Raw genomic sequence first — 24,245 nt, forward strand, 5'->3', positions numbered from 1 at the left:
TGGTATGTGACGGGCAGCGTGTTCTAATCAGTGCGCCGCTTCACCTCGCCGCCTGCGCCCACTACCCCTCTCCTTTTCCTTTTCACACCTCCTTCTCAAAGGCGGGAGCGCGCATCTGCCGGGACGGCAATTCGCAAGTTTCAGGCCGTTAGAAACAGGCATCGCATTACACCCGAGAAGGACTGGTCTAATGAAACTTTTTAAAAAAAATATAATTAAAGATTTATTGCCAGATGTGCCCATCAAAAGAGCCAGATATGGCTCGCGAGCAATGGGTTCCCGACCCCTGCTCTAAAGGCATCGCAGAGAAAGAACAAATTTGGCCTCTTCATGTCATTTGACTTTAAAAAAGAAAGGCTGAACAGGGGTCTTGCCTCATAGCAAGAAGTCCTGGCTGGGGGGACCTGAAACAGAATCACCAACAGGGGACCTTTCTGTACGGAGTTTGCATGTTCCCCCCGTGCATGCCTTGGTTTTCCCGGGGACTTTGGCTTTCTCCCACCGTCCAAAAACAAGCTTCACAGCTTCATTGGTCACTCTGAACTGTGTGAATGGGAGTGTGTATGGGTGTGTGATTGTGGCCCTGCGTCAGACTGGCAACCTGTCTGACGCCTTTGTTTATCTCAACCATTCATGGCCGACCGCAAAAGGGACAAAAAAGGTTTAAAATTTGCAAAACCACTTTTGGTAAGAGGGGTAACTGACAAACACTCCACAGACCCTTCTATATGCCATACGGTTTATTTCACAATAGTTTAATCTGTTTAGTAGTGGATTTGAACACCCATTCCAATTTTTTTGATTATGGACGACATGTATAAAGAAAATGTAGTTAAAAATTGAATATATGAGTATTTCATGATTCAAATTGTTAAGAATCAGGAGCAGACGAAGAACAGCTCCCTATAAAAGAGCTTATCTGTGATGTAAAAAAATACACTGGAAGAGGAATTTTCTAATGAACTCCTGCCACTCTGCAGGAACTATGTTTTAGAAAAGGATGGGGTTATTTGTGTTTGGCTAAAAATGGCATGATCATATTTAAAACACTAATAGGAACGTTTTTATAACAGATCAAAAGAGGATAGAAGTGTGACTTTAAGGCTGTTTCTACATAATCGGCTGTTCTGCAGTTAAAGAGAATGCACACGTCAAAAACACTTGTCACAAAGCCTCTCAGGAAGATAATCGAATAAAAAGTCCCTTCTTGGTCAGGCAATGAAATTCAGAGAAAATTTGCTAAATCACAAGAGCTATGTGTCAGCCTCGAAAGGAAGGATGATGAAACATTTAGCCAACTCTTAGTGTTGCAAAGCTTTTAAAGAAGAACAAAAAGACACAGCAACTGGAATAACCATGGTGTGTTTATTTTCTGAACCACTCAAATTTAACTTGTGTGAATAATCAGTAAAGACATTCCAGATAACCAGTTTTCATATTCTCATTGCAGATTGATTTGAAGGAGTCTCGCCCTGTGCGTCAATACAAGAACTTCCAGATTCAGGTGGATAAGAATGGTTTCCGTCTACATGGCACTGATGCATTACAGCCGAGCCTGAAGGAGCTGCTGGAGCATCTACAAGGCCAGACTCTTCGCACCGACAACCTCCAGTTCCATCTGCTTCGCTGTTGCCCTCCTCAGCCAAGAGGTAAACTTGAACATTTCAAGGAGCAAAGAGACTCTGTTATAGTCCTGTCAAATGTAATCACATCAATAATCTGCTACCCACAAAAATGCAGCATAGGCATACATTTAGTAGTCAAGAAAATTATTTTTTAGAATTTAAATATAATATAAATATGAAGTATGAATTATAGAAAGGGTACTATAAATATATAATTGTGTTGAACAGTATTCTTTGCAAGATTCACGTGCAATACAATGTCAGAGGTCCATGTACTTAAACACTTAACTATAATAAAGTCTGCTCATGTGATTTGCAGAAATCAGTTCAACCGATAAACAGATAGAAAGTGAAAGTCTAAGATTGGATGCAAGAAGCCCCCACCGTTTCAATCCATGTTTTCTGTTCTCTAAAAGGAAAGGTCATTGAAATGAAAAGAAAGAAGAAGAAGAAATGTGCAGGGAGTCCAGCTAAAAACTCATTTAACCCTTGTGCTATCCTAGGCACTTTAACACCTAGACCAACTAGACAGTGCTCTGAACCTTTTTTCTTCAATGATTTGTGATCTTTACTGGTGTCCATGGATTTCATGAAATCTTTCCACCTTTGTCATGGTAGGGAGAACACGTCAATGTAAGGGTGGGGTCATCTAAGATAGCACAAGGGTTAATGATTCACTCTGATCATCTTTTGACGTAGTTTAAAAGCGTTTTCAGTGGTCTTTTAATTTTAATTGGTGTTTTTAGCATAAATCTAAAAGCTTTTGTTATTTCCTAGGACATAATAAACTATTGCTGCTCTAGGCATAGAACAGCAATAGTTTATTAGAATTTTGCCTCTGAGTTGTGGGCGGGACCATTGGCATGGATCCGAATAAAGGAATACAGTGTTGTGCTAAATGTTCATACAAGAACATGATAAAAACACAGAAAACACAATTTTCATGAGTGTGGTTCTTGACAGCGAATGCAGAAAAGCTTAATGCTAAATCTGGAAGCAGAGTCTTTGTCAGTTGAAGCTGATCATTTCGACAGCAGGTCCAGGTCAAACTTACCTGCCAGTCATTTCAAGGAAGAGAAGTAGGAAATGTGGCTGCAAACTGATCCAGATGCCTAAATGAAGTATTCAAATTATGACAAGTCAAAAAGGACATTCCTAAAAATCTCCATCTGTTCATTTCAGCCTTTTAAAACTCATAGTTCCTTAATTGAAGTTGAAACAGCGTTTAGCTGGGTGTGGTTACAAACACTGCCTCATTCAGTGTATTTGCTGGGCAACATTTGGGTTTGAAAAAGCTCATAAGGGTAGGTGTGTGCGCATATGTGTCCATGTTTGGGTGAAAGGAAACAATGCGAGTAAATGTGGTTTCCGCAGCACAAATAGCACCTCTGTTTGTGTTACTGAGAGGAAGAGAGCCATGCATGCATGTATATATATGTGTGCAGGGATGGATTTAGGTGTTAACATTTGTTTTGGCTTAAACTCTGCCTGCTGCTGGTTTTCATCTGATGCATCAGCTGCAGGGGAAGTGCTGTGCTGTTGTCCTTCCTATAATAAACATGTGGTTATATAACCCTCTTTTTATGCATGTCCACCTCCTGGGAGTATGGTTTACTTGAATTCAAAGCCTCTGGCTTTTCATAGTGTTCTAAACTCTCAAAGGTAAAGACATGCACTGACATTACAGTTGGCAGTGTCTGTGTGTCAACATGGGGCCCAGTTATACAAGCATCAGGTTAGCGGGTGAAAGAGTGACTGGATAAACCATGTTAGTTGGAGTTCTGCGTGAAAAGACACATGGCATGTTACAGTACGGCCCACATGATGTTTTTTGACAACATGCTGATGAAGTGCAGTGCTTGGTTTGCTGTTTTACCTACAGACTGAGGGTGTTGTCGCAACATTAATGCAATGTGTTAACATGCAATGTTAACACGTGTAAACAAACACATGCAAACAATACTCTGCGCGCATCCTTACCAGACTGAGGTAATTGATGAGAGCCTGGTTTTGTTTCGTAGTAACCACATGTAAACACAGTTGTGCTTTCATGCTGACTGTGCCAGTGTACCTGAATGCGTTTGAGCTTTTGGCAGAGAATTCAGAGCTACAGAGATAAACTTAGTGAACTTTTCTGTAAGAGGCTTTGGTTCACTTTAGGGTGTGTTTAGCAGGTGTGAAAACTCATCTGAACTCTGGTGCAAAGCAAACAAGTGAAACCTGATTTTGTTTCCTTGCAAACAAATCCCGGTGTGTTTCACTATAGCAGCGAAATTCAACTCAAACCTAAAGTGTATTATTTGATAAAAATTCAAGTGTTTCTAAGGGGACTTGGGTGTACGTTTTACCCACCTGCTAGACTAAAGGCTTTTACTAAAATTCAAAAACTCTGTGACATCATTCTTATGGAAGGGTTTCTGTTGCATAATAAATAAAATAAAAGTCAATACCAGAAATTCTTTTTCATTTTTAAAATGAAGCTGCATTTGTTGACTCAAAGTTAAACAGATTTTTCTTTTCTTCTTCAACACTGCTTATTCTGTCACTTAATTAAAACGATAAAGAAAATGTTTTCTGATGTTTTATTTTCAAAAAGTTAATGTAAAAAGTAAACGTGTAGAAAAATTCAATTAGAAATATCTATTTTGACTCCTCTCTCCGCACGGCGGGGGGGTTCACATTACATCTGAGCCGGGAGTGTTCGTGTCCCTGGGGGGTGGGTTCTGGTCCTTGCTCCTGAGCGCTGGGCCCCGCCAAATTTCCAACTGTGGCCGAGCCTGGTCGGGCCATATTTACAACACCCCTTGTGGGCCCTCTTTTTTCCCCGGGGTTCCCCCCTCTTGGGCGGGGGCGGCGGGCCCCTGCCTCGCTCCTCCCTGGACCAACCGTGGGCCGGGCGGATGGCTGCCTGGAATGCGGAGCGGGTCTCCCTTGGGGGGTCCTGGCTCGTACCTGGGGTTGGGGCGGGGGGATGCCCGGAACTCCTGGGTGGTGGTGGGGTGCTCGTCTGGGGCTGTGGGCGTCCTTCTCCGGTGGGGCCCTGCGTTGGGTTCTCCCGGCGCGGCGGGGGGGCTGCTCTCCTGGTTGGGCTGGGGCGGCGCTCTCTCTCCCTCCGTGCCTCCCTGCTCTCTGGCTCTGGGGGCCTGGCGGCGGTCCTGCTGGCCCTGGCCTGGGCGGCGGGCTTGGTCGCCCGGGCGGCGGTTGTTCCCTGCCGGTTCCCGTGTGGCGTTGGGGGGATTCCGGCTGCCGCTGCTGCTGCGGTGGGGGTCTTGGGGTGGGGATGGCTGGGCACTCTCCCTCCTTCTTTCCACGTTCCACCATCCATTTTAGAAGAACATAAACACTCACCTGAGCACAGGTGTTAGCTCACCTTTGCACTAACAGTTTGCATGACTGAATGACTGAAATATTTCACACTAGTTGGTTTTAAGGCATAAGTATGCGTGTGAACACTATCTGTTTTGTGTGCATGTCGACATGTGGACATTTTTGCAGCTAGCAGATGGGTTTATAACATTTGAGTGTGTGTGTGGACAGGCTCCGCCCTTATTGTACTACATTTGAACCTTACCATAATGATTAACAACCAGTAAACTTGTTGCTTTATGCTGCTTCATGGTCTTATCCCCCTTCCCCTCCTATTATCACCCCCTACCCCCCCTCTCTCTAACGTCCCTCTCTCTTCTTCCCTTCTTTCCTTTTCCGTCCGGTCCAACACCAAAGATTTTCAGACATGATTGAAATTAATAAAGTTTGGCCTCAATTACAAAAGGGGTTTATCCAGACATACCTTTGGTTTGTCTGAAGATTAATAACCCGTCTTGTTAAAGTAAAATCTGTCCAACACAAGAGGCCCTCAGCACTCATCTGTCTGCCCAGCTGTTGGACAGGACAAGTTAAAAAAAAAAAAAAAAAAAAAATCTATTTTGACAATTAAAATGGATCAACATTTTCACATTGTAGCTGCATCACTTGACTCAAATACACTAAAATGAAAAACCGTGGTAAAGCACCCTCTCCTGCTCTTAAACACAAAGCTACGAGTCCAGCTGCACTGATCAGAGACACGCTCGGCACGCGCAGAGCATCTAGCCACACCCAGTGAGCAATGATGTCATCGCCCCGCCTCCCACCTGGAAATGCTGCTGAAATTTTATCATCCTACACTCTTTGTGGAGGGGATGCAAAAACTTAAATGTGATCCCCTTTTTGCATTATCACTTTAATTACCGTATGTCACAGAATAAGCAATGTTGAAGTAGAAAATGAAAAAGCATTTTGGAGGATTGATTTTTCATTTTATTTTTGAGTCATTTGATGCAGTTATATTTTGAAAATGAAAAAGCATTTCTGTTAATCCATTTTAATTTTCAAATTAGACATTTCTAAATGAATTTTACACATTTACCAGAGAACCTTTTGAAAATGAAATGTCAAATATCATTTTCTTTTCTTTTAAAATTCATTTACTTTATTTTATTTTATTATTACGAATAGCGTATGTTAAGTCGTAATCGTGTATATAGGTGTAGATTCTTCTTTTTGTTAAATGTTATTACTTTTTCTACTTTCTCACATTTTAAACACCCTTTCATTCTTTTTGCAAATTGCTGTTGTTCTTTTTTTGCACTGATCTGCTGTAGCAATTGAATTTCCCCAACGCGGGATCTATAAAGAATATCTTATCTTATTTTAATTAGGTTACAGAATGAGCGCTGTTGAAGAAGAAAAATAAAATGCTATTTGGTGGATGTTTTTTTTTTCTTTTTGAGTCAACAAACGCAGCTTCAGCAGTCAGCAATAGCTGCTTTTTCATTTTGAAAATGAAAAAGCATTTCTGGTATTGACATTTATTTTTAATTATGCAACAGAAATGCTTCCATACATTCTATGTGAGAAGTGACCTGACTTTTTTTGTACTCTCTAGGAACCAAAACAAAAATGTTCCCAAAAAACAAAAAAGGGCAGAGATCATTCAGAGATCCTAACATTTCAATAGTTTTACAGGCTCATTTTACACTCAGAGAACTATGGTTTGTCTTGCCAGGATTTTAAACATGCTTTAGAATGGAATCACATTTCTGTGATGAGACTGGATGGATATTTAGTCATGATCTTATTTATTGTAGAGAAAGCTGCCTCACCATTTTATGTAGAGATGCTTGGAAGTAGAGCTGGGAAAGTCTCCTTTAGACCATCTTAGGCCAGCAGGAGGAAACATCACTTTGTGCTTCCTTTCATCACAGAGCTCCTGCTTTTATTTTCCCTCTAGTAGTGTCAGTTACTTCACTGGTGTGTTCTTTGGCAGCTTTTTGTGTTGGCCTAAAATCACTATATTACAAATGTCCTACTGTTTAAAAGTAGAAAGAAAATGGCATGCACTTTTTTTCTCAAAAAGAATTCTTAATGAAAATTAAAAAAGTTTAGAAATAGTTGGAAATCTGTAAAACAATGGTGAATAGGTGTAATAATTTAGCAATATCTGATTTTGTGGTGGTTTACTTTGCATTCCTTGCAGGCTTTGATAAAGACTACAACCCCCCCCCCCCCGCTGTTTATTTTCAGTTTGTTCAGCATCCATGTTCACACTCTGCATCCTTTGTCAGTCTGAACGGAATCCGACGGATTGTCTTTGTCTCAACGCACTTTTATTTGTTGCAACACCTCACACGTCTGTACGTTTACAGATTTAGTTGTTCTTTTTTAAATGTTCATGTTTACGCCTTTTTTTTTTCTTTTTAGAGTTGAAGTCCTACATTAATAAATAGCTGTAAGCTTAAATTCAAACTTGGTTGCTAACTTTTTTTTAAATTGTCACTTCTTGACGTTCCTTTGTCTATCACAGGAAATACGTTCTAAAAATAACCCCCAATAGGTGAAATCTGCAATGTTATCATCCTTATTTTTAACAATTATTATAGATGGTTTGAGGCAGTAAAACCCCTCACTATACACTTTTTTCAAACAGATATGAACATTTGGACACTTTTCTCTCCCGTTTAAACTCTCAACGTTCAGACAGAAAACTAAATTCAGTATTATAGGATGAAAGAAAAGAACTGCATGCGATCGAAGATTTACTGGTATATAGATAAAAAAAAAAAGGTCACAGCATGGAGGATATCGATTGACAAGGTCTACAGCCAATCAGAACGCAGATTAGTGAAACATGTCAAATCTGAGAAATTTTTGGCTTGCTTACAGGTGAAGAATTGAGACTTTAAACAGTCTAAAAGAAAAAAATTTTTTTTTTTTAAAAAGGAACAATAACTGTCCTTTTCTTTTACTGTACATAAAGTTTGTAACTAAATCTCGTGTTTGTTTTTCAGAGGTTTCTAACCTCCTGGTGGTGACCAAAGAGAGAGCAATCACAAACCAGACACCAACTCAGGAGAGTCAGCTTAGCTTCATTCGCATTCTCAAGGAGGATATTCAACAGGTATGTCCTCCTTTCCCTTTGTCTGGTACAAAGGTTTCAGTATTTGCAGCAGTAATGTTTTATAGGGTTCTGGTATTTTGTCAGTTAAAGCTGTTGTATTGGTGTTGCTCTTTTACAAAACAGTCTCTTTTTCTTCTTTCTGCCAACCAGGATGAGCATCTTGGAACTGGAACGAAAACAAACATCTACTCAGGCAACCTGAGGGCGAAGAATGAGGAGGACGAGGATGTGGGTTACACATCCTTCCAGGAAGTCAAGGTTGTTCTGAAGGTGCTGGGCTCTGGACATCGGGATATCTCCTTGGTGAGTGTCTACAATGAAAAACTGAAATGAGAGAATGCAAAAACCAGATCAAACTATCGATTTAATACAAAACGCATAATGGATTACAGTGAGCAGCAGAAAGCTCAGCCCTGAAAGGTGTTCATGTGGGTGAAAGGATGGCATGTGAAGGGCTTGAACACTTTCCATCAATTCCAGCCAGCATTCAGGCTGTTCACAACCCCTAACACTACACAAGTTGCTACACAACACACAGCTTCACAACCAAAAAACTCGTCTTGTCTAATGATCACTTTAAAACGCCGTCATTTCCCTCGACAGTTATCTGTACATCTAACTGACAATAAAGGCCTGCTGCATGCTCCGAGTCATGGTTGTTTCTCTACCAACAGGCTTTCTTTGAAACCGCCAGCATGATGAGACAAGTATCTCACAAACACATTGTGCTGCTTTATGGAGTGTGTGTCCACCATCAGGAAAGTAAGTGGTTACATAGAACTCTGTGGGGAGGACTTTGGCGTGGCATCTCCAATTTCTGATTATCTGATTTTTTACTCCAGATATCATGGTGGAGGAGTTTGTCCAACTCGGACCGCTGGATGTATTTATGAAGAGACAGCAGAGTCTCAGCACACCATGGAAGTTCCAGGTGGCCAAACAGCTGGCCTCAGCGTTGAGCTACCTGGTAAGACACATGTCAGATCTAGAATTATCCTTCTATTTCATAGCATTTAGTAAAACGTTTAAGCAATTTAAGCCCTTAATAGTTTAAGTGTAGTCGTATGTGAAGGGGTGACAGCAATGATATCTTAAAGTGTCCTCATAAGGCAGAGTGGAAGATGCTCGTCAGTTTTCTCTAAAGGCTACTTGTCTTTAAAAATGTCAGACTGATCTACCTTATGTAAACAAAGACAAGGAGGCTTAAAGCTGTAAAACGGCGTTCTTTAACCCTTGTGCTATCCTATGACCCCACCCTCACATTGACGTCTTCTCCCTACCATAACAAAGGTGGGAAGATTTCATGTCATCCATGGACACCAGTGACGATCACAAATCACTGAAGAAAAAAGGTTCAGCGCACTGTCTAGTGGGTCTAGATGACCCAACTCCCAACGTTAAAGTGCCTAGGATAGCACAAGGGTTACAAAGTGATGCTGAGCAAAACAAACTTCTCACACATACTTTGATATTTTATTTTTGATTTTTTAGACTAAAAAGTAAAGAAAAGTGAAAAGTGTACGTTAAATAGTGAGATCTAAGCCTCAAAAAGGTCAGGGTTGAACCATAGACTGTTTATGAGAACTATACCAAGTGACATCACCCATAAAAAATGACCTCCAGCTCCAATCAAAGTCCATTCAGTTGCCTTTTAATACGATATGGACACCACCATGTTGGAACCAGACGACGTCAATAGACAGTGATTGGTCCAAGTCCATATCTCTATGGCAACCACTCTCGTCAGTCAGGGGTGAGCTCGTTGGAAGTCCACACCCTTCTACCTGAAAGCGGGCTGCACCAAATCTGTCAAATGTTTCAAACATCTGCCATTAAACTACATACTTTAATTGAGGCATCTGATTGGTTGGTTTATAACTGGAATAACTAAAAGAAAAAACATCTTTTAAAAAATAAATGAGGATAAGCAAGAACATGTTAAAAAAGGAATCCGAGCAAGGAAGGGAATTCTGACGAATAGAATGAGTGATTAATAGCTGTTTACAGAAGTCTATGGGTTTTTGGGTACAGGCAATGGGAGAAACACCTGTATCATGTCATGCCTCTACATGTCGCCTGTATTTGATCAAACATTTTCAAACTGTTGTTTTTTTCAGGAGGATAAAAAGCTTGTCCACGGCTACGTGTGCGCTAAGAACATTTTGCTGGCCAGAGATGGACTGGACGCAGATGAAGGAGGACCTTTCATCAAGCTCAGTGACCCGGGGATACCCATCACAGTTCTCACCAGAGAGGGTGAGCTCCTAGAAAAAAAGAATGCAGCCAAAGATGTCAGATCTCTGAAATAAAGCGCCCACTTTGTGTGCAAAACGGTGCAAGAATGTAGGGCTTTAAAAAATAAAGCTAAGCAAATGATACGTGTCGTCCAGGCAGCACTCCTGATCGTGGTTGATTTTTCTTGCTAAAAATTCAGAAATGTGATTTTTTTTTTCTTTTCTTCCCTTAAACTTATCATCTTGGCCTTTATTGGTTTTCCCAACCCTGTAACAAAGACAAACGAATCAAAGAACGTCATTTCAGATCAAGCCCATGCTGCTGTCAGCCTCAGGAATCATATGTCTTGGCATAATCGGTACTCTGCAGTGGGAACATTTCCGCCTGACAATTGGATTTGTGTTGTACAAAAAACAGCTGACGGTTTAGTGGCACAACCGTACACATCTCTGATTGCACGGTTCACCTCGAACAGCAGCAGCTTCACCGCTGCCTTCGTCTATCAGAGGTGTGCGCTGAACGGTTGAAGCCTCTGCGGCTGGGAAGATGGATCTGTCAAAACACAGGAGCAACTGGAAATGTGTCTGTACAAATGTGCTTCCCCACAGGCCCGTGGGAGTACCCCCTCCTCTCTGATGGTTCCCAGAAATCTTTCACTTTTCTTCGTCTATCACTTTGCTGATCAACCACTCTTCCAGTTACACTTCATAGTCCTTGTGCATAGATTTGATTGAACATAGTGCACAAAGTGCTCAGAAACCCCCTGTGGGAGGGCTCTTCTCTTCTTCCCAGCAGTCTCATTGCTTTACTTCAACCCTTCCATCTATTTGTCTTCTACTCGTTTTCCCCCCTTCTTAAATCATCAGCTGCAGCTCCTGCTTCTGTCCGCTCTGCTCCGTTTCTGGTCTTGCATTCTCGTAATGTTATGGATCTGTGGAGCTGGAAAAGCTGTCGTGGATCTCAATCAATCCCACATTTTCCAAGAATCTAAAGCTGGTTGAAATCCTCCTCAGTCATCCACCGCTCTCCAACAAACCCTGCAGCTTTTATTAAAATGATGATACTGCATCCATTTTTACTTTACAAATGGAAACACTGGAGCCAGTGAATGGGTTTGGTTTTAAACATAAAGGCTGTGAGCTCCTTTCCTTCAGACTCAGGGCAGACCAGGCATGAAAGAAGAAGCTCAAACAGCAGTGGAGATGTTGGTCGTGGGTAGGGGGGGGGGGGGGGTGTGTGGAGTCGATGCTACTTTTCTGGTAAAAATGGGTAACCTGAAAGATGACTTGTTCTCTGTAGAGTGTGTCCATCGTATCCCGTGGATCGCTCCCGAATGCGTGAAGAGCGTCTCGTCTCTGAGTGTGGCAGCAGACAAATGGGGGTTCGGTACAACCCTGTGGGAGATCTGCTACGACGGAGAAGTTCCCCTCAAACAAAAGAAACTCACAGAGGTAGAGAACGCATGCCAACAGTGTGGACCACAGTGATCCACAACGTTTCTTCCTTCTTCCACTTCCGGATTCAAATGCTTTCTTTTCCTTCACTCTTCTGAGCAGAAGGAGAGATTTTACGAAACCGAGTGTCAGCTGGTCACTCCAGACTGCACGGAGCTGGCCAAACTCATGACCGACTGCATGAACTACGACCCCAAGAAGAGACCTTTCTTCAGAGCCATCGTCAGAGAGCTGGACGATCTCCTGCCAAGTAAACATTCAGCCTTCACGTTGAAAGTTTAAAGAAGCCACACCTGTCTGTATTTTTGTGGCTGTTTTTGGCAACTGTCTGTTCCTTTTGTTAAACCAAAACAGGTAGATTGCGCAACAATGGAGCACACAAAACTTGTTTACGATTCAAATGTGACCTGAATACTGTGCGTGCTTCGTGTCGCACCTAAGCAGCAGGCAAGGTTGTTTACGCAGTGCAGATGTTCATGAGGAAGTTCACTGAGTGCACTATCAGCTAACTGCCCCTCATCGGGGCCCCACAGGAACTGTATCCTCACTTCTGCCCCCTGGTGGCCACATGCATTTACTGCTTTCAATTTGACAGTCAGAAATTCAATCATTTAGTTAGAAACGGATGTGACGACCTGAAAGCAGCTCTTCAGTACGAGCGCAGGAAATCCTGCCGTCATTTTAGAATGACTCTTATTTTATGGTTTAAACAAAGATTATAAACACACTCAAGACTATTTTTTATATAATTCAGCTTCAGAAAAAAAAAGCCAGAAAAAGTAGCCTTTCATGAAAAAAACGGAGCTGTTACGCAACCACAGACAATTCTCGAGAAAACCTCAACATACACAACCACAGCAGACTTCCTATGAGGCAAAAGTGCTGATGCTGAAGAAAAGACATTTTAGCCACTAATCAGTTTTTGTTTTTCTTTCCATTCTCAGATTTACTTATTACAAAACCCCATACAGAGGTGGTGGACCCAACCAGGTTTGAGAAGAGATTCCTGAAGAAAATCAGAGACCTGGGAGAGGTACACCGTCCTCTGGCTTTCCTTTCTGCTTTTTAAAGGAGCTCGCCCTGTTTGCTGCCGTGGATGTCATTAGATCCACATTTTTTATTTGGATTTTAAGAGGATTCATAAAAAAATGTCATGATCTGATGAATATGTTTTGCTTCTAAACGGTGGGAAGCAGATGATTTGTACCTAAAGGAAGTCTGTTTCCCATGCAGGGCCACTTTGGCAAAGTGGAGCTGTGCCGCTACGATCCACGGGGAGACCGGACCGGAGAGTTGGTGGCGGTGAAGTCGCTGAAGCCCGACAACAAAGAGGAGCAGAGCAGCCTGTCCAGAGAAATCGACATCCTGAAGGCTCTGTACCATGAAAACATCGTCAAATACAAGGGCATCTGCGAAGAAGGTGAACTTGACACAGACTTCAGAGTTCATCTGTCAGAAAAACTGCTGCTCCAGAATGTGTCACTGAATCCAACGTTCTCATTGGCTCTTCCTTTCAGGTGTCGTCTCTCTGATCCATAAATGCAGACAGTAAAACTGCTGATATGGTGATTCGCATTTCTGTAAATTTGAGAAACAGACATGCATTTTGGAAAAAATGTAACCCTAAATATGAATGCAAGTTTTTGGATCGGTTTCTAACAAATGCCCAAGTGCCCTTATGGGGGGACGTCAGGGCTGTTCAAGTGATGTGTGCAGCCCCACTGTTAGAAATTAGACATAGTGTAGATTGTGTGGGCATTCTACAGCATCTTACGTGCACACGTGTCTCCCGTGCACACTCTGTGCGAGCTTCACGTGTGCGTGGTCACCAAGGAGCCACAGCGTGCACCTCACTACCAATTGGAGTGTGGCGTAAGGGACACCGCACAACAGCACCACTCGTACGTCATAACGCGTGTAACTCACATGGTCCTTACTTCATGATACACTTACCCCACGGCAATGGGACGTTCCACTTTCATGACGTTTAAGGTGGCCGCACATGCTTTAAAGGAACTGCTCCCTATGACCCTCTACGGGCCCAGAAAACCCCCAAAACTCAAAGCACCCACACGGGTCAACCCCCCCACATGGGTGCATGTGACCAAGGGCAAAGCTTTTATTGTGAAAGTGTGTTATAAAGACACCAGGTAGAACAGGATCACGTGGTCTGAGGACCTTTGGGTAAACTGCCATAAAAACGTCAGAATCAAATTTTCTATGGAAAAAAACCTAAAGTCATGAGTCGACACATTTCTGGCTTTCGGTTCAGTCCATTTCTGCTGCTTTTACAGCTTTACTTATTAAACGCTCTGTCTGTTTTAAGGGGATCAGGCCTTTAAGCTGATCATGGAGTATCTACCCATGGGAAGTCTGAAGGAGTATCTACCCAGACACAAAAGCAGGACCAGCCTCAGCATGCTGCTGAGCTACTGCATCCAGATATGCAAGGTACGCTCGCTCCTCTTAACCGCCACTGTTCCGCCGACCGCCTCACACTGAGCGGCTTGTGTCTTTTCTAAAGGGAATGGAGTATTTGGGATCCCGAAATTACATCCACAGGGACCTGGCAGCCCGAAACGTGCTGGTGGAGAATGAGAGGACGGTGAAGATCGGAGACTTCGGCTTGACGAAGAGCATCAAAGACAACGAAGGCTACTACAAGGTGCAGGATGACCACGACAGCCCCGTTTTCTGGTGAGTCAGCGGAAACGCAGACAGAAGGTCAGGAGAGGTGCAACGGGGAGGAAGAAGAGCTGCTAACCAACTGGTCTGCTGCTTTCAGGTACGCTCTGGAGTGTCTGACCACATGCAAGTTTTACCTGGCCTCTGACGTTTGGTCCTTCGGCGTGACGATGTATGAAATCATCACTTACTGCGACTCCTCCAAGAGTCCCATGACGGTCAGTTCTTCATCGCATTCACAAATAAAATGCATCCGAGTAACAAAAGACAAAATCAGAGGATTTGTGCCTCATTGCTGGAGTCAACGTCTCTGTTTCTCACCTTCACAGCGCTTCTTTGATATGATTGGTCGAAGTCAAGGTCAGATGACCATCCTCCGACTGGTCAAAGTGTTGCAGGAGGGGAGGAGACTGCCGCGTCCTGAGGGCTGCTCTGAGGCGGTGAGTCACTCGGTTCGGCTTTTTTCAAAATGTATTTTCGATTTAAATGCCCCACAATGCAACTGTGTTTGTACCTGCTGTGGTTCCAGGTGTACGAGCTGATGAGGAAGTGCTGGGACCAGTCGCCTGAGAGGAGAATCACTTTCAAGCGTCTGATCGAGGAGCTGTCCATCTTACTGCAGCAGCTGCAGCCCAACATGGAGCTGTAAACGTTCCCGCCTCCGGGACGCAGATTCACGTAGCCACCTGCAGACGCCACAAGTGACCCCCAGATCTGCTCGTGCAGCTTCAGTGCACCTCCTTCCTCGCTCTGCTGTCCTTAACAACCAACAAGGAGCTAAGAAAACACAAAAAGGACCCCCATCCTAAGCCACATTTTAGTTTTCCTTGTTTTAAAATGTGCTTTTATTTTTGTTGGTAGTGTTGTGATATTCCATTCCAAGTGGAACTTTCATCCATATTATATGTGACCTGAAACTTTACAGGAAGCTTAGCGGTCAAGCGTCCTACGAAGCTCTTTAGACCCACAAACATGTGTGGCTGGCGTGGACGCTCACGCTCTGATATCACGCTGGAAAGGAGAACGAATGAACTTGGAGGAGGCCGCTTCAGAAAAGCGTGCTGCTTTTTTATAGACTCCTCATCCTGGGAGAGCTGCCTAACCTGCCTTTTTTTTTCTTAAATATAATCAAAAGGTGGCCATATATTAATGTCATGTGTGTATTCATGATGTGTGAATGCAGCCAACCGGGAGGCGCCAGTATCAGTCAGCATTCCCTCCGTGTTTCAGTCGGGCTGACGCTCACCAGCACCAACCGTGCAAACTGGGGGGTTTTGAACTCAACAGCAATTGAAAGACTTCAGTGTAGCTTTAGGAAGTGGAGACGTTTGTCCCCAAAGAAGATGAAGCAAAACATGTAAGGACTTTTAGAATACTTTCATTGTTAGCATTGTTTTAGCTGCTTTTGCACATTATCAGGTTTCTTCTACTCTTTTGGTTTATAATCCCGTCTGAGTATTTACCTGTTCATTTAAATGATCCACATACTCTGACGAGCAGAATAGCTTCACAGCGCCACCTTCAAACATGTCCCCCCCCCCCACTGTAAAGAAACAGCTGCACTGCTGGTACAATAGCTTCTCATGTTTATCTCATGTAATGCAACAAGTTATATAGTTCACCTTACATTTTTTTAATGAATGTATTCAGGATTCGTTGCGGCATGAGGTTTGTGTTGTGGTTTTTTAATCTCCGTCATGCGACTGTGAAAGTTGGTGAAACATCAACAAGGCTTTGTCCAGAAAGATGCACTTCAAAGGTTTATTCAGAAGTGTTAAAGACTGACCTTCTGCTCTAAATAAGACAAAAGATATATATATAAAAATGACCAAAAAAAGTACACAATGAAAAAATAAATACAAACCAATGCATGTTTATCCATGGAATGCAGTGTTTTTAAGAACTAGGTTCCAGCTGTAAGCAGGCATGCGTAAGAAACTTCATTCACGGTCAAAACAGGGATATCAGCGGGACCGAAAATGAACGTCAAACTCAACGGTTTTGCCTCCTGAAAGAGCAAACAGGGTCAGAAAAAGGACAAACTGCCACACGCCTGCAGACACGGACGCGGAAAGGCAGCACCACAGCTGAACAGACAGTGATGCCATTCAATCAGGAAAATCTTAAATCTGTAGTGGAAAAGTGATACGCTGTCCTTTTAGTCAAACAAACACACAAAATGTAAAGCAACAGATTCTCTGTTATGTAGAAAAGAACTCTCTAAGAACAAAAACAGGCTGTAATATCATGTTCATAGCTAAATATATATATTACAAAAACAAAAGGACAGCATCTGGTTTTATGTTGGCACTGACGGCCAGTGTACATTTATCCATCCTTGCATCTAAGCAATGAAAAATGCAACAGTGGTGGAAAATTCACTTTAGGAGACGGTGTTTTGTAAAGTAAAGAAGATGGTGGAGGTAGAGATGGAGCAAAAACCAAAGAAACATGGCAGCAGAAGTCTAGACTTTCTGTCTTTGCTGCCCTCTGGTGGTCATTGAATGGACCCACAACATTTCAACACTTCAAATGCAAACCGACTTTTAAATGACAACCGGGAAAACCCAATAATCAAACTGTTCAAAGCCACAAGCTTTCTGATAAGGAAACGCTTTGAAGGACCACACATCTGCACCTCTTTCTAATGGCATCTTCCATTTACATTTATTTTTTGTTATCAAATAATAAAAGAATTGTTATAAAGATGCATTTGTTTTCTTCCATGTTTTTAACATCAGACACTAAAGCTGTCAGGTTATCAGATATTCAGAATCCAAAACATCGATTAAAAAAATGTATATACTACGGTAACAACTGTTCCCGTGACAACAGATCCAGATGAAGTGTGAAGAAACCAATAGGGCTGGTGCTCACCTGGGTGCAGCAGATGTTGGTGAAAGTGGCCCATGGAGGACGCAGCTTTAGCCTCAAACTACCGCAGACAGATTGTCACGTCAACTTTGAAAACCTGATTTTTGAGCTCGGGGATATGATTATTGAGCCTCTGAGTAGAATCAGAAAAATGATACGATGGGAGATTTTAACTGCAAGAGGCTGTTCCAATATTGAGGAGGACGTTTAGTGGAGATGATCAAACATCTGATTCTAACAGTCTTACAGACAAATTTCGTCAGAAACTCTCAGCAGAATTATGTGTCGCCTTCTATCAATATATTTTGTGAAACAAAGCTGGATTCTGTCTTCCAGAGGCAATAATACCAATGAGCTTGATCACGTATTCCTCCATCTTTGGACCACACCAGGAGACCCGCGTCCATCTGTCGGGAGTCCCAGAGCAGACAGCAGACATTTGCTCTGAGCTGGAGAGTGTGGCAGCTCTACAGGCGTCTGGCAGAGATGGCAAACACTTCACTGAGCGAGCAGACAGGAGAGGAGGAAAATGCACAAGTCTGCTGTGTTTCCATCCATTCTGTCCTTTCAGACACATTTCTGAAGAAATAGCAGGAAAAAAGCACTTTTATTTACAATTTCTGCCAAATTAATTTAAGTAGGGCGTAGCAGAAGTGCAATGAGATAAAAGTTAATGATTCTCAACCCCTTTAGAATTCATTTGTCCTTCATCTCACAGCACACCATCAAAGAAACAAAAACCATACCAAATGCTCTCTGTTTCATCTTTTCTGTGGCAAAAAGCTTTAAAAAGTAATTTAAGGCTCTCCAAAAAAAAAAAAAACTCTGAAAAAGACATGGCATGATGTAGAGATCCTTTAGTCTTTATACATTTCTTTTTCGTGTACCTTCCTCGGAGAACAAGGCGCACTAAATGTGACCAACTAAAGCACTGTTGTTATTGGTCCAGATGGAGAAATGCACAGAGAATAGACTGACAACACAGCGGTTAAGGAGGAAACATACTATTAAGACTAGAGTTACTTTATAAAAGGATAGGTAACCATGGAGAAAACTTTTGAAAATGTGTTAAAGTAAGGCCTCTGCTGCACTGCTTAGCAAACATCAACTGAGAAGACGGCTAAACCCTCTGTTTAACTCTAAATGACCTCTGCAGCAGTGATGGCACAAAACAACGATGGAGCGCCGCTAAAGCATAGAGACAGAGGGAGCGCACAGACGAGACAGACAGCAGAAAGCTCTCGTTCTGCCTTTAGAAGCTTCTCCGGCGGTGACGGGTTGTCGGAAAGCTGGTCACTTTACAGCCAATCGCACGCCCAGACAAACGGGGGATGGAGGCGGGTTTAACCCTTGTGCTATCCTAGGCACTTTAACTTTGGGAGTGGGGTCATCTAGACCCATTAGACAGTGCGCTGAACCTTTTTTCTTCAATGATTTGTGATCTTCACTGGTGTCCATGGATTACATGAAATCTTTCCACCTTTATCCACCTTTGTCATGGTAGGGAGAACACGTCAATGTAAGGGCGGGGTCATCTGAGATAGCACAAGGGTTAAAGAACGCCCATTTTGGTCAGACCTGCTTGTGTGGAAGAGCAAACTCGGACAGGAATGGGTTTACCTGTTTTTAGCTCCCAAAAAGACACTCAGAAACCTCAAAACAAAGTGGAACAACAGAATAAATATAAAAACATATTGCCAAGAAAAAGGGGTTTTCCGAAGCAAACTGCAGTGAAGCTACATTTAGGAGAGAATCTCTAAATGTTTTGATTGGACTGTTTGTTTACTGGTGAAGGTGTCATCAAACTGCAGCTGCTCCTCTTATTTTTGAATGAGGTTGTGAAACAGCATCAACCTTCAGAAGCCTCTGAACTCACATCAGTTGTTTACAATGACACAAACCCCTCCATTAGTATAGTTTTCATTTGATATTGAATTATTTGGTTTGACACCAAGAAAAGGGATTTGACACAGAATTATGAAACCCCCTGGAATATTCCTTTTGCAAGTTTGTGGAAATTGTATAATTTGTAGACATTTTTCACAGTTTTGAGTGAGAGTCTTTGTTTTATTGTTGGACTTATACAGTTTTGTTTCGTCTCTACACGTTTTATCTTTGCCATATCACAATACGATCTTTATTTTTTATGATTTTGCGGTAAAAAAAAAGACAGTTTACCATTTTTTGGACAGTTTCAAGTTCATTGAGTCATAATGAAAACTCAATTAATCAACCAATTATTGCCACAAAAAACAGGTGTAGATCTACATCAACAGCACATTCCAAGAAGGAGAAAGCTGAGAAAGGCCCCAGACTACTAAGGGTTAATCTTGAAGTAATTGGAATAGGTTGTGTGGGTGACAGACGCACAAACCTGTGGAAGAATACTTCCTGATCGGGTTAAAGATTCAGCATCAGAAGGACTGACAGATACAGAAAGTAGTTTTCACATTTCTAGCACGTGTCTGTCCTTTTGAGAGTTTTGGATAGAAATTGCCTCCAACACACAGACAGTATATTAAAGATTTAAAGAAAAAAAAAGGGGAGTGTCCGTTTATTGGCTTCAGTTAAGCAGGCCTGCTCAGCACCAAAGACGCTCCACTTTCCTGTTACCAAGCATGCACCTGAACGCCACGGCGAGCCATCACCTCAGTGACTTCAAGACTGACCCTTGCACACACGTCGCACTGCCTATTGGTCCTCACAGTGTGGGCGTGTGGTTGTCACGACAACAAGAGTACTACTCCCCTCATCTGATAATTCTAAAGCAGAAGAAAGGACACAGAGATAAAGACACAGGAAGTGTGGGAACGGAAAACAGGAAGTGACATACATCCCAGATAGACAACGGGTACATTCATCTATCTACAGCAGTACGAGCCTTAAAGTTATTGCCAGACGTTAGATATGAAGTCTGAACCTGCATGTATGATAGAAAATAGAAAGCCCTATCCTCAGAGTCTGCTCTCTGCCTGAGCAGCAACATTAACAAACACTTAGAAAATAAGAAGCTGTTCACATTTATTTAAAAAAACGTCTTTAAAAAAAACAAGATTTCTTAAAAAAGAAAAGAAAAAATCAATTTCCCACCTATGAATTGTAAAAGAAATATCAAAGAGCAACTTTCTGATGCTTTTCTTTTTGCAGCTTGTGGTGAGCAACAGGCCTTCTTTACTTCAGAGTGAGTGATGTGTTCAGGCAGTCGTAAAACTCAAACTCTGCTTAGAAACAATGAAGCACAAAGCGAATCTTTTACAGAAATCTAAGCTTCTGTTATCATTTAAGCAAAACCTTCCAAAGAGAGCAGACTGTCCCAAGATTTGGCTTAAGGAAAAAAGGCAAAAAAGACCACATAAAATGATTAAATACATGGCTAACGTTGCCTCAGAATATTGATATGTTACAAATATATGACAGTATATTATAGATTCACCCCAAAAAATTAATAAATATTTTCAATTTGTGCTGCAAAACACACATAAAAAGCTGGAAAAGCCCATATTATTGTTATTATTATTATAATGATATTGTCTGTCACGCATGGCTTTATATATTCTATATTAAATGGCAGGATATTTACAAAACATTGAGCTTTAGTTTGTAAGAAAGGTCAATCCCCGGTGGGAGGATGTTGGTCACCACTCCCGGTTGGCTCACACCTCTTTTTTTCTTTCCTGATGTTCTCCCGCGTTTGGGAAAAAGAATGGCTGACACTTCCGTCATGTACAACAGACCAACACTCGGAACAAACACGGCTGTTTTTGTGTGTGTGTGGGGGGGGGGGGGGGAGCTGGGGTAATAGGAGGCTGGGAGGCGGGACTCTCTGCCACATGTGTAGTTTCTGGAAACTGGAGGGGATTTGGGGGTTGAGGGGCAGACCTGACTGGAAGACCAGTCCTAAGACAGCCCCAGCAGGCACAAAGGTCACCCGCCTGCATTCACAAAAGCAGCTGCGGATACATTTGACATCAGTCTAAAGGATATTAGAAAACCATTTAGAAGTAAATATTAGTTAAGAATGCACCGACTGAGAAACAACAAGTTAAATAGTTAAGGCTTAAACAGGACAAAAGCAAAGCTGTTGATGTGTTTGTGTGCCAAATTCAAAGAGCAGTATGGCTTTTTTTTCACTTCAGCCTAAAACTACCAAATTCCACAGCAGCGACACGGCAGCAGAAAGGCCACTAGAGGGAGCTCTGACTTCCAGCTGGGTGAGCCTCCCTCCCTGAGCTGCAGGCTGTGGGGGGGCTTCAGTTCACTCAGAGCCTCTTCCTCTTGAAGTAGTCGGCGTACTGCCCCCCCAAGCCCTGGGAGTGCTGCCCGATGTAGGCCCCCTCTGACGACGCCACTTCCTGTACGGCCAGCTTGGGATACTCCCTCTTCAGACCCCTCGTCTGGTTCTGATGACACACAGGTGAGAGGAAAGATAAAGTCATCCGCCAAAATGAGTTCTGGTTTCATGCAGGATTTCTGGGGTCTTATGTTACGTTCACACTGAGCACGTGTGGCGCTTTCAAGAACGCGCTGAATGTGGGTTTTTGTATGTGCTTCTAGCATAAAGAGCTCACACTGGACTGTCACTACCTGACACGGCTGGAAGAGGCTTGGTGTGAAATGTCAAAGTGAAGCTTTTTCTTTTATTGCTCTATTCCGATTAATGAAAGACTTGGTGTGACATAATTCCAGCCGGGCTCAAACCGCAGTTATTAATTTCTCCTCCATGATCGATTTTCAAAAGGTTGGCACATCTGTGTTTGGAAAAGGATGCTACCCTAACATCACACCGAGTCCCCGATTGGTCAAAGATCAAGTAATGTATACTTTTAGTCTAAAAAACCATCGTACAAACCTGTGCAGCGACGCATGAATTCAGGGGTTTTGAAAGTGGAACCTCAAAGTAGACTTAAGCAGTGGCTGAATGTTTGAACGTAGCATTAGATGCTGCTGCTGTCCTGTTCCCTGTCAGTTGGTGTCTAACCTGCTTCTTCTTTTAGGAGTTGTCTTATGTTCATCATGCATTCTAAGAACAAACGTGGAAAATGAGAGCTCATATCCAGAGAATACAATGACCTGATCCAAATCTCAAACCAAATTTGGTGAAACACAAGCAGCCAGGCGGTGTGTGTGTGTGTGTGTGTGTGTGAGTGAGTGAGTGCTGGTCTTTGGGGCCCTCAGTACAAACAAATGTGAATCTCTGTACAGACGATGCTCAGCTCAGACGTCACAGAGCTTCTTCTCTGTGCTGCATTGTTCCTACAGCTGCTTTTTGGAAGTTCTTTATGAAACTACTTTACATTCCTGTTCTCCTTTAGATCCAAAAGCTTTTCAACTCATGGACGCCTCGTCTGTCCAAACAGAAGAAACTGTACCAGAACAGACATCAGTCTAAACCCCTCACAGTACAGTATTTTCACAGAACTTCTCCTCACTCGTCACTTTGACCAACATGAACATCTACTCTGGTGTTTCTAACTCTTCTGTGATTGACTCTACTTCTATTGACCAAAAAAGGACTATATAACAGGCTGGGACTAGTAAATACTACCATAACATAAAGTTCATAAAGTCAGTTTAAAAAATGTTTTGTTGTCCAGATTTGCAGTAATTTAAGAATTGCTCTAAGGCTGTGTATGGTATTACATTTTAAAGATAAAAGGACAAATTCAAAAACTTCTTAAGCGGCTTGAAGCATCAACACTGAGTCTCTGAGAAACTCCTGCTTTGAGTTTATCTCACAAAATAAAGCTGAACTACACTCATCTTCCCTCTTTAAGAAATTCAGTGCCCCGTCTTTCGAATGTCAACAAAAACAGCACACACACACATGCACACACACACCCTCTCAAACACACATACATGCACACACATTTTGCAAGGAAGGTGGGACCTAGGACCATCTGTCCCCTGCCTCTTCCCTGGTGGGGGGTACGGGCCCCTTTGCAACGGCGGCCGTGTCCCCGGGGTGCCGGCTTCCTGGGCCCGGCGGTGCTCTCTCCGCGGGGCGGGGGGGTTCACATTACATCTGAGCCGGGAGTGTTCGTGTCCCTGGGGGGTGGGTTCTGGTCCTTGCTCCTGAGCGCTGGGCCCCGCCAAATTTCCAACTGTGGCCGAGCCTGGTCGGGCCATATTTACAACACCCCTTGTGGGCCCTCTTTTTTCCCCGGGGTTCCCCCCTCTTGGGCGGGGGCGGCGGGCCCCTGCCTCGCTCCTCTCTGGACCAACCGTGGGCCGGGCGGATGGCTGCCTGGAGTGCGGAGCGGGTCTCCCTTGGGGGGTCCTGGCTCGTACCTGGGGTTGGGGCGGGGGGATGCCCGGAACTCCTGGGTGGTGGTGGGGTGCTCGTCTGGGGCTGTGGGCGTCCTTCTCCGGTGGGGCCCTGCGTTGGGTTCTCCCGGCGCGGCGGGGGGGCTGCTCTCCTGGTTGGGCTGGGGCGGCGCTCTCTCTCCCTCCGTGCCTCCCTGCTCTCTGGCTCTGGGGGCCTTGCGGCGGTCCTGCTGCCTCTGGCCTGGGTGGCGGGCTTGGTCGCCCGGGCGGCGGTTGTTCCCTGCCGGTTCCCGTGTGGCGTTGGGGGGATTCCGGCTGCCGCTGCTGCTGCGGTGGGGGTCTTGGGGTGGGGATGGCTGGGCACTCTCCCTCCTTCTTTCCACGTTCCACCATCCATTTTAGAAGAACATAAACACTCACCTGAGCACAGGTGTTAGCTCACCTTTGCACTAACGGTTTGCATGACTGAATGACTGAAATATTTCACACTAGTTGGTTTTAAGGCATAAGTATGCGTGTGAACACTATCTGTTTTGTGTGCATGTCGACATGTGGACATTTTTGCAGCTAGCAGGTGTGTTTATAACATTTGAGTGTGTGTGTGGGCAGGCTCCGCCCTTTTTGTACTACATTTGAACCTTACCATAATGATTAACAACCAGTAAACTT

The 24,245-nt window shown here is 43.3% G+C and overlaps 2 protein-coding genes and 1 long non-coding RNA gene across 4 annotated transcripts in view; 1 reads left to right on the top strand and 2 right to left on the bottom strand.

Annotated features, from left to right (window-relative positions):
* The window catches only part of jak1 (Janus kinase 1), a 30,211-nt gene extending 13,065 nt beyond the window's left edge, over positions 1-17,146 (top strand). The window contains exons 11-25 of one of the 2 annotated variants that reach the window (XM_004068019.4): positions 1,451-1,649; positions 7,955-8,064; positions 8,215-8,367; positions 8,739-8,826; positions 8,907-9,031; positions 10,182-10,320; positions 11,599-11,750; positions 11,856-12,003; positions 12,698-12,786; positions 12,987-13,173; positions 14,080-14,204; positions 14,278-14,450; positions 14,539-14,656; positions 14,768-14,878; positions 14,968-15,293. In XM_004068019.4, coding sequence (XP_004068067.1) covers positions 1,451-1,649; positions 7,955-8,064; positions 8,215-8,367; positions 8,739-8,826; positions 8,907-9,031; positions 10,182-10,320; positions 11,599-11,750; positions 11,856-12,003; positions 12,698-12,786; positions 12,987-13,173; positions 14,080-14,204; positions 14,278-14,450; positions 14,539-14,656; positions 14,768-14,878; positions 14,968-15,087 — 2,037 coding nt within the window. In that variant the 3' untranslated portion in view covers positions 15,088-15,293. Of the gene's footprint in view, positions 1-1,450; positions 1,650-7,954; positions 8,065-8,214; positions 8,368-8,738; positions 8,827-8,906; positions 9,032-10,181; positions 10,321-11,598; positions 11,751-11,855; positions 12,004-12,697; positions 12,787-12,986; positions 13,174-14,079; positions 14,205-14,277; positions 14,451-14,538; positions 14,657-14,767; positions 14,879-14,967 lie in introns of both variants that reach the window. The other variant, XM_020702459.2, reaches the window with a different exon arrangement.
* LOC110014949 lies at positions 8,277-10,175 on the bottom strand. The gene is made up of 2 exons (XR_002289981.1): positions 9,682-10,175; positions 8,277-8,388 (listed from the first exon to the last, which is right to left on the bottom strand). It is a non-coding gene; the product is annotated as an uncharacterized LOC110014949 (long non-coding RNA).
* raver2 (ribonucleoprotein, PTB binding 2) overlaps positions 16,186-24,245 on the bottom strand; it is an 89,241-nt gene continuing 81,181 nt past the window's right edge. The window contains exon 16 of the mRNA XM_023954321.1: positions 16,186-21,712. Coding sequence (XP_023810089.1) covers positions 21,572-21,712 — 141 coding nt within the window. The 3' untranslated portion in view covers positions 16,186-21,571. The remainder of the gene's footprint in view (positions 21,713-24,245) is intronic.

Source organism: Oryzias latipes, chromosome 4 (genome assembly GCF_002234675.1).
Source record: "Oryzias latipes chromosome 4, ASM223467v1".
In the NCBI taxonomy this organism is placed as follows: domain Eukaryota; kingdom Metazoa; phylum Chordata; class Actinopteri; order Beloniformes; family Adrianichthyidae; genus Oryzias; species Oryzias latipes.